The 13,495-nt window shown below is 47.9% G+C and overlaps 2 protein-coding genes across 2 annotated transcripts; one reads left to right on the top strand and one right to left on the bottom strand.

The window, feature by feature from the left end:
* Window positions 1-266: 266 nt before the first annotated feature.
* LOC143036068 (neurotrophin 1-like) lies at window positions 267-1,458 on the bottom strand. The gene is made up of 2 exons (XM_076203324.1): window positions 1,421-1,458; window positions 267-1,244 (listed from the first exon to the last, which is right to left on the bottom strand). Exons 1-2 carry the CDS (start codon window positions 1,433-1,435, stop codon window positions 549-551), a joined length of 711 nt encoding a protein of 236 aa, XP_076059439.1. The 5' UTR covers window positions 1,436-1,458; the 3' UTR covers window positions 267-548.
* A 197-nt stretch (window positions 1,459-1,655) lies between these two features.
* Window positions 1,656-5,671, top strand: LOC143036280 (uncharacterized). The gene is made up of 2 exons (XM_076203528.1): window positions 1,656-1,729; window positions 4,663-5,671. The coding sequence occupies exons 1-2, from the start codon at window positions 1,656-1,658 to the stop codon at window positions 5,423-5,425; spliced, it is 837 nt and encodes a 278-aa protein (XP_076059643.1). The 3' UTR covers window positions 5,426-5,671.
* The last annotated feature ends 7,824 nt before the right edge of the window (window positions 5,672-13,495 follow it).

Here is a 13,495-nt window from a genome sequence, read left to right on the forward strand (position 1 = left end):
TTAAACGGAAATCTTAGACGAGTGTTCATAAAGAAAACACTTTTTACTAAATCTTTATCTAAATTGTGTAATTTCCTGAACGAAATCCAAATCATGTACCATAATTCTGAAAAAATTAGAGGATGTATGTATTATCGTACGGTTATCAAAATACCGGGACCTGACGATTGGCACCCAGGAAGTATACAATATTTCTTTGTACCTTCCTTAGCTGCAGGAAATTAATAGAAAGTGTAAGATTTTTTGTTTTATTTCGAACATGAGTATTGTAATAAGTTCTCGCATCTGGCACTCACATGGTCAAAGAAGAGAAGGAATGGGAAAAGGGGATTTAAGTAGAAGAGAAGCGGGGAGCGTCCCGGGAGTTCCTGGTGTGGTTAGATGGTGGTACGTGAAGAAAGCAGTTCTCCAGTCATCTCGGGGCTTCTCACCCGCGTTCGGGGCGGGGCATTACAGAGGGTTGTTCTATCGGACGATCTGGCGTGGTCGGAACAGGAGAGGGGGAGCAACAAAGGATATCTGGACTTAATTGCGACGTGGTACACTCCTTAGTGAGGAGGCACGTGGCAGGAGCAGGCGGAGGGAAGCTTGTAGATGTCAATAAAGAGACCCTTGTAGGAGTCGCATGGGTCGAAGGAGAGGAGGCGGTGGTAGATGTACTTCTGGGTGCAGTGGCTCTGGTAGCAGGGGGCGAGGGCACGACACGCGGCCTCGGGGTACAGGCACGTCTCGAGACGGGCTGTCTGGGTGTAGTAGTGGACGTCGTTGACGATGACCCTCCAATTGCCGTCGACGTTCTGGGCGCGCTTGGGCATGGCGTAGGCCACATCCGAGGGACAGATGTAGCCCTCGGGACCACTCCAGTGAGTGGCATCGTAAGGAGAGTCACCGGTCGACGCCCCCGTGTAGAAGGAGTAGTCGAAGGCCTCCTCCTGGTACTTGGTGATCATCTCGACCAGGTCGTCGGCGGACTGGTCGGCGACGTCATGGTATTTCTTGGCGAAGATGTTGTCTGCGGAGATGGCTCCCTTGATTTCGTACTCAGGGTATTGTTCATCCTCCAGGCAGTAGGTGATATTGGAAGTGGCGGCACAAGCAGGGCGGGCCTTGGGATCACAGTAGGAAGGTGGTGGGTGATGTCCGTAAGCGGGCTGGGGTTGGTGTCCGTAAGTGGGTCGGGGTTGGTGTCCGTAAGGTGGGGGACGAGAGGCCAGAGCAAGTCCGGCGCACGCCAGAACGACCGACTGCAAAAGGGAGAAAACGATAACATATTTCAACTAAAACCAACAAATAGATGAAAAATGTATTTCGCAACATGAGGAGCGTAGGATTTTACACTAGTTTTCTCATTAACGGTGTAGTAAAACATAAATAATTTCATGACAACTGTAAGGAGTAAACAAGGTGCGACCAAGCGTACCAGAGCGAAGACCATGATGAGGCAGAAAATGCGAGTGTCTGCGATGTTGTGTGCATTCGAGTGCAGCTCACCACTCTTTATATACGACTGCCTTGCCTGACGTCACCGCAGGCGTGTCAATGCAACTCTCACTTCTTACGTGAGTCCTGTTGAGGACGAAAGATGTGTCAGGTGGGAGAGTGACTGCATATGGTTTCCCTGTGATGTATTTCCGTTACCTTTCTACCCCGGGGCGATGCACTACCGTGTTCCCTCCGAGGGAAGACCAGAATCCCTTGCCGAAGGATCCACAACAACACTCTCAGTACGGTGACGCTACCTCAGTTGAATAGAATAGCTGGGCGTTAAGTAAATCGACATTTCTCAAGAGTGTTGTCCTCTCGAGTGGATCGATCGTGAATGGCCCTATCCCTCTGGCATGATGACGACGTTGTAGTGATTGCCTGCTTCTATCCTGTGCCCGTGACCTCAGACTCTTTATCGCTGTCCTGGTCCCCTCGTCTTGCTCATGAAATACCTACAGCGGGGAATATTCTTCAACGTGGAAAGGGATCAATTACTCGTATGAGATTTTACGCCCAAGATATAGTTTATTCTTTACTTGTGTCAGTGAGGGATTGGGTAGATATACAAATTGTTACATATATCTCTAAAATGAACAAATGAACCCATAAATAAATAAACAAAAAAAAGTAAACAGTAGAAGACAAATTCATGAATGGCTAAACAAGTGAATAACTGAAACCAAACAACTGAATAAATTAGTAAACGATTAGATGAATGTACGAATAAACAGATAAACATGTAGATAAACGAAGATATGGATAGACAGGTAAATAGACAAATGAGAGAATAAGTAAGTAAATACAGAAATCAACAAATCGCTAAGCTATACGACAGTAGCAGTCAAATGCGGACATTCGATAAATACATAAACCAATAAGTAAATAAACAAATAAATAAATGAATAAGTCGGTAGATAAATAGTCAAGCAAATAGATGACATTCCACCCCAAAGCCACAAAGGCCTTGAGGCCCTGGTTGCCTCACATTTCGAAAGGACTTCTCGATCTGCGCCAGTGATTCTCAACCAGGGGTAAATTTACACCTCGGGGGGTAAAATCTTACATAGGAAGTGGTAAATAGTTGATTACCTGATAATTGAATGATAATTCAATTTAATTTTATTTGATAAATTGTGTGTACATTAGAGAGAAAATGTGTGTGTGTGTGTGTGTGTGTGTGTATGTGTGTTCAGTCCGAGGGAGAGAGGTAGGAGGGGGGAGAAAGGGAGAGTGTCTGTCAATCCTGTTCAGTCCTGTTGGACTGTGGGTAAGTGAAGAAATACATCAAGCCGAAGGGGGTCAATGCCTGAGGGAAAGTCGAGACTCCTTGATCTACGCACTCTAGCGTCGGAGTCTCCTTCGCTCCGACCGATTCCCGACAGGATCTTCCCGGGCGATGGCGCTGACGCTTGACGCTGAATGCACTCGATGATGCGAGAGGTTCTTGGGCGACAATGTCCAACGACAGCCTGCTATACTCGGCTTCATCGATGGTGTTAATTCTGGTGTTGATATTAATGGTGGGCTGAAAGCGTGGTGTTGTACATCATCACCACCTGGTTGTGTTGACCGGGAGGAGCCATTGCACTGGCATTGGGAGTAGTCCAAGCACCTCGACAATTCCGCAGGTTCGGGTGGATCCTGGAGACCAGCAGTTTTGAGGTGATGCAACCCGTCCCCGATATCGACGTTTAAAAAAATAGATGAATAGATAAATGAATGAATAAATACATAAATTAATAGATAGATAAACTAGTAAATAGATAAATAGATAAACGAATAAGCAAATACATAGATAAATAAATAAGTGAATAAATACATAAATATATAAACATGAGCATATATGTCAAAACAAATTGAAATGTATATGGATCTGATTGAGAGTCTTCTTGGATAGACACTACTATTTGTTGATGAATTTTGGCGAACTTGTGAAGCTAAAACTGGGCATTAAATCTCTATTTGGAGGAACTGACTGGATGTTTTATGTAGTCGACATTCTTTGGCTCTTAATGCCATCCCGACGAACCAACTCACGGGACATTCTTTTATGAATAAAAACTGACCTCCGCTCAAAAAATGTCGCTCATCACTTTTGGGATTGCTTGTACTCCGTTCAGTTACCCTCCTTAAATATCTCTTTTTTTATATTTCTTTGATACCACCACGTTATTGCCAAAACGAGCATATTCCTAATGAGTTCTCTTCCGGAAGATTTATTTTTTCAATCCTAACATCTTAATCTGCTCCCAGTTAGAGATGATTCTCTGTCAGTTGGGTCAGCCTTTCTCCATTCTTGTCTGTCCTGCATTATTTGGTCTTTTCCGAGTTCTTCCAGTGTGTTGGTATATCGTCCTTTTTAGTATCTCCAAACCTGCGTATTTCCACATCTTTCCTTTTCGTCCTTCTGGTCTTGTATCATTTGACGTCCAATTCCATCTTCTCTTAGCAACTTTATCCTCATCCACCTTTCAACTAAGTTGCGCAATTTTTCCTTGTTACTAGAGTAATTCCCACGTCTTCTCCAATTTTCCCAATCCATTCACCCAAGATGAAAAGGAATTTCTGTATTTAAGTATTTCAGCTTACAGAAGAAGGATAACTTATAAAACGTTTCCTCTTAGGGATGCTCGCCTTCACTGCTAACACAAACACCAGTCTTGCGGAGTGAAGCACTTTCCAGAATTCGATGTGGTTGACGCTGCGTTGTTTTATACAACTGACCAGGGCGTCACTGTATTGATGACCTACACGTGACCTGTACAACATTTAGAATCAGATTCTACTCTTTCCTCTGATCAGGTTTGGATCAAATACTCTTTTGAGAGGCCAAATACAAATGCGTTTGAAAGCGCGATGCAAAACTACAAATATATTCATTCCCAAATTAACAAAGTTGCAAAAGACGGGAAGCCAAACGCATTCTAGTCATCACCTAACACGTCTTTCGTCGTCCTGAACGACATTTGCATAAGTGAGAGTTGCATTCAAGCCTGCGGTGACGTCATGGAAGGCGCTTGTATATAAAGTGTGGGGAGATGCACTCAAATGCACACAACAACGCAGACACTCGCATTTGCTGCTCCATCATGGTCCTCGCTCTAGTATGTCTTGACCGCACCTTGTTTACTTATCGCAGTGTCCATTTGTATAATGTAATGTTTACTTATCCTTCAGAGGAGACGTTAGTCTGGGAAGCTACTCTGTATGTTTGAAACATGTTATCGTTTTCTCTCTTTTGCAGTCGGTCGTTCTGGCGTGCGCCGGACTTGCTCTGGCCTCTCGCCCCCCACCTAACGGATATCAACCCCGCCCCACTTACGGACACCAACCCCAGCCCGCTTACGGACATCACCCACCACCTTCCTACTGTGATCCCAAGGCCCGCCCTGCTTGTGCCGCCACTTCCAATATCACCTACTGCCTGGAGGATGAACGATACCCTGAGTATGAAATCAAGGGAGCCATCTCCGCAGACAACATCTTCGCCAAGAAATACCATGACATCGCCGACCAGTCCGCCGACGACCTGGTCGAGATGATCACCAAGTACCAGGAGGAGGCCTTCGACTACTCCTTCTACACGGGGGCGTCGACCGGTGACTCTCCTTACGATGCCACCCACTGGAGTGGTCCCGAGGGCTACATCTGTCCCTCGGACGTGGCCTACGCCATGCCCAAACGCGCCCAGAACGTCGACGGCAAGTGGAGGGTCATCGTCAACGACGTCCACTATTACACCCAGACGGCCCGTCTCGAGACGTGCCTGTACCCCGAGGCCGCGTGTCGTGCCCTCGCCCCCTGCTACCAGAGCCACTGCACCCAGAAGTACATCTACCACCGCCTCCTCTCCTTCGACCCATGCGACTCCTACAAGGGTCTCTTTATCGACATCTACAAGCTCCCCTCCGCCTGCTCCTGCCACGTTCCTCCTCACTAAGGAGTGCGCCACGTCGCAAGCAAGTCCGGATATCCTTTGTTGCTCCCCCTCTCTTGTCCTGACCACGCCAGATCGTCCGATAGAACAACCCTCTGTAATTCCCCGCCCCGACCGCGGGTGAGAAGCCCCGAGATGACTGGAGAACTGCTTTCTTCACGTACCACCATCTAACCACACCAGGAACTCCCGGGACGCTCCCCGCTTCTCTCCAACTCAAATCCCCTTTTCCATTCCTTCTCTTCTTTGACCATGTGAGTGCCAGATGCGAAAACTTATTACAATATTCATGTTCGAAATAAAGAAAAAAATCTTACAACCCATATTAATTTTCTGTACCTAAAGGTAAGGTTACACTAGTTGACGAAATGCTTGCAGACCAACTTTTGCATTCGTTCATACTATCATGAGTGGTTACACGGAAGTCTAACCTTACTGTGTAGAGAAATTCCCACCAAACGGGTAAAGGGAGCTGTGTGTGTTGGTCGAGGGCTAATAATACACACTGTAGGTTCTTAAGTACATTCAGCCTTAAACACTAACACAGTTACAAGAAGGTACAATATAATAACAGAGTCAAAGCTAGCGCCCATGCGTGACTCTGCGTCCCCTCTAGTCTCTCACTCAAGCACTGTTGCTAAGCACCTATGCATGCCTACCCCGGGCATGTGAGTTGCCACATGTCGCCAGACGGGGATATCAATAACCCACACCTCCCTTCCCCCTTTCGCGCCCGCAGACTTTAGTCACGGGCGGACAATCTGCGCTGGAGTCTCTTGGAGCGACGCAAATCAGCAGGCGGGTCCTCGCTATGGGCCTCGTGTGGATGGGAAGGGGTGCAGGTGACAGGTCGCAAGAAGTGGCGGTTACGCTGCAACACACGGCCACTTGTGGTGCGTATTTCATAGGTCCTGGCTTTGCCAACGCGCATGACAATGCCGACCTTGTCCCAGCGGTGGGTCTTCGGGTCCTGGAGCCGAACATGCTGGCCGATATACAGCCTGGAGAGTTCACGTGCATGGCTGTCATACCGAGCTGCAGCATCCTTGGCCTGGGTTGCTGCGCGGCGGTCACATTCCTCCGCTTTGGTTTGCCACTCCGTGGAGAAAGCATCTGGGTGGGCCGGAACGCAGGAGCGGAGGGGGTGGCCATATAACACCTGAGCTGGGGAACGACCAGTGAAGTTGGGAGTATTCCGAAGTTCCAGGAGGCCTCGGTCGAATTCCTCGCAATCTATGTTGCCTGAAGGGGCCACTTTGAGGATGAGGTGCTTGATGGCCTTCACAGCGGCCTCGGCATGGCCATTGGATTGCGGGTAGTGAGGTGATGTGACAATGTGTCGCACACCCCATCGTGCTGCAAAGCTCCTGAACTCCTGGCTGGTGAACTGGGGGCCTCCGTCTGTTCGCAAGCGGAGGGGGACACCAACCTCCCGGAAGTAGTTGCAGAACATGCGGATGGTGTTGGACGACGTCGTATCGCCTTTGCAAGGGACGACCACAGGCCAGCCGGAGAGTCTGTCAGCGATGACAAGGAATGACTTGCCTGCAACGGAGAAGAAGTCCGCTGAGACCGACTCAAAGGGCCTTGTTGGGTGGTCGTCGCTGAGTATGGGTTCCTTCTGCTGGCTAGGTTGGAGATACTGGCAGGGTTCACACGACTGGACCGTGTTTGCAATGTCCGAATTGATGCCTGGCCAGAAGACAGTTTGACCTGCCCGACGTTTTGTCGCCTCCACGCCCCTGTGGCTATCATGAAGACGGGCCAGGATGCGGCGGCGAAGGGCGTTAGGAACCACAATTCTCATGCCGTAGAGGACGAGGTCACCATCGGCATGGAGGTTATCCCGAATTTTCCAGTATGGGAGCAAGGGCCTAGGAAGGGCATAGCGGTCCGAGGGGAATCCGGACGTCACACAGCGATGCAATTGGACGTAGTCTGGGTCGGTCCTAGCTGAGTCACGTAACTCCTCCAGAGTCCTATCTTCATCGACGTGGGACTCTGTCACAGCTCTCACCGTGGCTATCGTATGTAGAGATGCAATGGAGTCGGTGCAGAGTGTGTGGTCTTCCGGCGCTGGGTAGCTCACTGGGGCACGGGATAGGGCGTCCGGGATGCGAAGATCCTTTCCGGCACGCCATACTGCTGTGAAGATGTATGGGGACACCTTCTCCTTCAGGCGCTGGAGACGTGGGTTCTCCACTGCGTCCAAAGTGTAGCTGTTCAGGATGGGAACCAGGGGGCGATGGTCGGTCATCAACGTAAAATTCTGAAGTCCCATCAAGTAATATTTGCATTTGAGCATCGCCCAGACGGCGGCGAGTAATTCTAACTCGATGGTGGCATATCTAGTCTCCGCCTCCGTCAAGAAACGGGAACCGCATTGGATTAGGCGTAGGCGTCCGCTGCCGTGGTCCTGTAGTAATGCAAAACCAATGCCGTTAAGCCGAGATGCATCCGTCTGGAGGATAGTTGGCAGGGTTGGATCGAATGAGGCGAGAATTGGGGGGTCGATGAGGGCGGCTTTCACCCTTCGGAATGCCTCGTCATGATCCGGTGTCCAGAGAAATTGTCTCTTAGGGCTCATCAGGGGCCGGAGAGGTTGGGCAGCTGCGGATATCTCCGGGGTGAATTCAGCCAACTGGTTAACGAGACCCATAAAGGACCTAAGGTCTGTTAAATTTGCAGGAGTTGGAAAGTCCCTGATAGCAATCACTTTGTCTTGGTCAGCAGCGATACCTGCCACTGACAATGTGAATCCGCAGAAATCCACCTTAGGCGCGGCGACCTTAAATTTTTCCTTATTAATGGTGATGCCAAATTCACGACATCTGGTGAGGACTTGGTGGATGCGGGTAAGGTGAGTGGTGTAGTCGGCATCGTAAAGGAGGATGTCGTCCACCACTTTGACGCAATTCTTGACACCTTGCAGTGCAATGTCACCTCGTAGGCAATAGGCATCGCCTGTTGCTGCAAATCCCATTGGTCCTCTGCAATATTGGAATCTACCATGTGGAGTTATAAAGGTGGTAAGGTGTCTATCCTCTTCGGCGAGTTCGATCTGCCAGTAGCCGCAGAGAGCGTCCATGGTCGTGAAGTAACGAGCTGAGGTCGGTACGCTACGTACAGCATCAAAGGGTGTGGGCGACGGATGGGGTGGGCGAGCCACCTGTGCGTTAAGTTTGGACAGATCCGTCGTGATCCTCACACCTCCATTTGGTTTAGCTACGGCGACAAGTGGGTGGCACCATTCTGAAGGTTCGTCGCCAGCCGGTCGAATAATCCCTTGAGAGACCATGGACTCGAGCTCGTCCTTGACGTGGTCTCTGAAAGCCAGGGGAATTTGCCGGGGTGTATGGATTGCAAAAGGCACAGCATTATCCTTCAGGTGGATTCGCATTGGTGATCCCACCATGGGCTTAAGTGGTGTGGACTGAAGAGCTGCTTTAGCCACCAGAACGTCCTTAAACTCCTTTAAGAAGTACTCCTTCACGTCTGAGGGTGGTGTGGAGGCAGAGAATGGGAGTTCCACACACTTCTTAACGTGCTTCACCTCCAATATTGGCTTAGGGAATTCCTTGGGAATGATGGCCAATGCCTTGCAGTGGCTGAAGGAGAGGAGTGGGGTCTGGATGTCCTTGTGTACTCGGATCTGAGCAGAGCACGACCGCTTACCTAAAGTAAGGGTAGCCGTGAGCGTGCCAAGGGCAGGAGTCATTTCAGATCCGTCGGCTGTGAGTGTGGTGGTCTGCGGGGAAGCGTGTAGTGTCCTTGTTGAAATGGAAAGGTTTCTCAAGTGCTGTGGTCCTATCACAGTGATATCCGCACCGGTGTCTGGGATCATCTGCAAGTATGACGATTTACCACCGTGTGTGATAAGGACGCTGACGTGTTGAGGCACCGCAGGGCTGGGGCTAGGAGACATCACTCGACGGCAGGACGGCTGTGGGGTTGGCGGGTGTTCCGAAACATGTCCACCGCCAGAGACTGAAACACCTCGCTTGTGTTTCTGACGAGTCTCCTGCTTGCAATATGTGTCGAAGTGACCAATACGGGAACAGAGGCGGCACTGGGTCTTACTAGCGGGACATTTGATCGTGGAAGGAAAGTGTCCCTGCCGACCACAGTTGCGGCAGGTAGCCTGAGCCGCAGGGCATGCTCCTGGCTCATGGTGCCTAGCACAGCACTGGCATGGGTCCGTTGCCTTCGATGTCGGTTGCTTAGGGGTTTGCCTGAGGAAACTTTTCTGCTTCTTCCTTCTTTGGTGGTGGGTCAATGCTCTTACTTGTGCAGGTTGGGCACGAATATCAGACGTAGCACACCTGGCTGCCTCATAGGAGCGGCATGTATTGACCATGTCCTGCAGTGAGCACTTGTCGTCCAGGGATATGAGTCGCTGAATCAACTCATCATCCCGAACGCCCATAATAATCACCGACTTCAACTGAGTCTCTTCGCAAATTGGCGATTTACCAGGGCATATGTCGATCTCCTCGGCACTGCGACGCAACCTTACGTAGAAATCTGCAAATGTTTCGCCTTCCATCTGCCTGCAGCTAAGCAATCCCCTCCTGCGTATTGCCTCGTTCCGCAAGCCCTTGATGTGTACTTCCAGAGCAGCGACCACCTCATCGACGGTCTTGTCTGTAGAGGGAGGTATTTGCAGGGTATGCTCTAGGACACGTTGTGTTTCAAGGGTGAGACACATACGTAATTGTATGAGCTGCTTCTCATGGGGTAAGCTATACAGGTCGACCATGGTAGCGTAATCTTGCCAACGTCGCTTCCATTCGCGGAACAATTGGTAGGTGGCATCTGGTTTAAGTGGAGGTGGCGTCTGAGCATTGGCCTTTTGAGTGGGTGGAGGAAGCGGGGGCTGGCGATGACGGATGTCATCGGAGGCCGCAAGGTGCTCTGGGGGAGAGTGAGCGGGTTGCCGTTCCGGGTTTATCAATTTGAGCAGAGCTTCAAATCTAGCCTGGTCTTCTCGTCGTCTGCGTTCGTCTTCTGCTAACCTCGTCTCTTCAATCCATTTCACGAGGGAAAGCATGTCTGTCGGTGTGGTTGGTGGGAAGGATGCGGCCTGTTGCTCATCGGAAAGATCTGGCTGCAATTCTTCCTCCTCCTCCTGCTCGACTGCTCCTGAACGAGTATTAGGCATTTCGCTAGAATAAAGCTAATAGTGTGGGCCCGTAATGCGCGGATGAGTACCCGTAATGAGCGGGTGAGTACGTAAGCTGGCGGGTACCTGGGGCCCAGTAGGCCTGCGGGCGTGTAAGCGAGGGAAAGTATCGCGCACACGTCCTGCCAATGTTCAATACAAGCGTCTCCTACCGACAAGGAGGCAGCAAGATTTTCACAAATACCACTCACAATGCACTGCGACACTATACGGGGAGGCACTATAAACCACACGTGTAAGCACTAGACACTATACGAGAAGGCTCCACGCATATACGCATAACGCGTCACATGGATGAACGCAATATGGCGTCGGAGCACTGCCAGTCACTAACGAACACTTGCATATGCCGGTTTTTCGTTTGAAACACTTATGTTGTACGTGCGAGCGTGTAACTCTGTCACTGGGACTGCACACGTTCGTGAGCCCTTGTCGCACACAATTACGATATGTGGGTCACGGTACACCAAAATAATGCAGGACACGGTACACCAGAATAATGCATGTATAGGCTGAGTTCATTGCGTTGCACTGCCCTGTATGCACTAACAATGTTATATATCTCACTGCGCCATGTGTGTGTTGGTCGAGGGCTAATAATACACACTGTAGGTTCTTAAGTACATTCAGCCTTAAACACTAACACAGTTACAAGAAGGTACAATATAATAACAGAGTCAAAGCTAGCGCCCATGCGTGACTCTGCGTCCCCTCTAGTCTCTCACTCAAGCACTGTTGCTAAGCACCTATGCATGCCTACCCCGGGCATGTGAGTTGCCACATGTCGCCAGACGGGGATATCAATAACCCACAGGAGCTACAACAAGCCCCATCCTCTGTCTAGGATGAAGAACTCCCATTGGCAGATCCAATGCCTATGCCACTTTCTCAAATATTTTATCCCAAATAACTTTCAACAACTCGCGATCTCTCTAAAATGCATATCTGATGATCTTTGCATATTTTTACACACACACGCGTTGATCCTTTCCTGTATACTACAATTAGGTAAATACACACACATAGATTATCGAGCACTAGGCAAAAGATATTTGTCATCCATAGAAAATGGTAATTGAAGGGCTGACTCAATGCGAGAAATTATATTATCATTGTTTCTTAATGTAGTCGGGATGCCTCACATCTCAAAGCGCCTCTTGTAGTCGTATCTTTTCTATTAGAACATGGATAATTTCAGTATTCCACTCCATCACGGTGAAAAGTGTAGCTATGAAGTAACTGGTGATAAGAATTTTCGCGCGTAAAAAAATGACGAATGTTTACATACAGCAGTATTCAGATGACTATTTGATTATTGCCACAATATACATTCCATAAAATTCATTTTCTATTTCAAGATAATTTTATACTGTTAAACGATTTATCTGTTATTACTGAATAAGTTGTATATATATATTTTTAGATATGTGGTACAGTATGAATAATATCATCATATATCGTCAATTTCTTTCCCTCGGACGTCTTCTCTTCCGAGGTGTGGACTACAACGGAATTGCGTTGGGCGTTCGTGGGCTTGGATTCCAACCCAAATCCTCCAACGTTGGACGAAATCCATCCCTAGGCTCGGAACCTAACCCACCCATTGACTAGTGTAACCGTTCCTTAAGGAAGGTACAAAGAAATACTGTTTACTTCCTGGATGCCAATCGTCAGGCCCCGGTGTTTTGTTAATCGTAAGCTAATGCATACATCTTCAAATGTTTTCAGAGATATGATACATGATTTTGACATGGTTTAGCAAATGACACAATTCAGATAATAATCTACTTAAGAGTGTTTTCTTTATGAACGCTCAACAAAGATTTCCGTGATATCCAACATACCTGTATTCTAATGTTCAAGTTGACCATTGGTTGATATTAGCCGGTCAAAATTCTGAACTTGAGTTTTGTTGCCTGATTCATTTCGAAGACCTCTGGGTTATTTGCAGTAGTAGTTTTAGAATAATAATTAGGGGATTCAGAACTTTTTTTACCAATACTTTTGTCACATCGCCTCTTAACTTGGCTGATCAGAGGGGGAAGAGTCTTTAAATAGAATGTAAGTATGAATGATATGAAATATCTCTAATCAGTGGGTACTTATTCTAATATTGTCACCCATTCAGTGAGCTGTGGCTCTCTCCACAGGCTGTTATTTATTCTTATTTTTTCTCTCTCTCTCATCAGGATTACGGATATACAATACTCTATTTTGATTTTTTAACTGTAGGTACTGACATAGTATTGCAATTCTGGTGATGGTAATTTCCTATGGACAACTCAGCTGCTTAGTGGGTGGATTCAATTTTGAGTATGTATGTATGTATGTTTGTATGTCTTTTGTGTATGTATGTTTTCCTCAGTTTTCTTCTTCTCATTTATTAGTTTTCTGTATGAAAACTACGGTTTAACATTTCAGTGATACATTTGAGAACCTACCGGTAACCTGCGTGGATTCTCTAAATGTAGTTGCTTTAGAAATACGATATCTTGAAGGCCTTCTGAACCGAAGACGTGATCCCTTGGTTAAAGGTTTCCAAAAAAGAGAAGTCCTTCTTCGTCCTGAACTCAGGGTAATCTAACAACTGTTCCGACGTTAAGGCCCCTATACATTGTCAATCATGATTGCACAGTTATCGAGATTATGCAAGCAGTGTTTGGGCCACACACTTTCAGTAAGATTGAGCAATCATTATTTACCTCTTGGAGTTTGTAGAGTGAAAATGAGTAAAGTGGCTACATGCATAGCCATTCTTGGCTACAAAGGAAAGACTGAGCTGTTGGCGAAACCATCGCCACTATCATTCATGATGGTGTAACTACAATGCTTGAGCTTACAAAATCAAACCATGTTGGAAATTCCTCAATCATCTGCGCAAACACTCAATC

The sequence above is a fragment of the Oratosquilla oratoria genome, chromosome 20 (assembly GCF_046742065.1).
Source record: "Oratosquilla oratoria isolate Oo_2021 chromosome 20, ASM4674206v1, whole genome shotgun sequence".
Taxonomy (NCBI): domain Eukaryota; kingdom Metazoa; phylum Arthropoda; class Malacostraca; order Stomatopoda; family Squillidae; genus Oratosquilla; species Oratosquilla oratoria.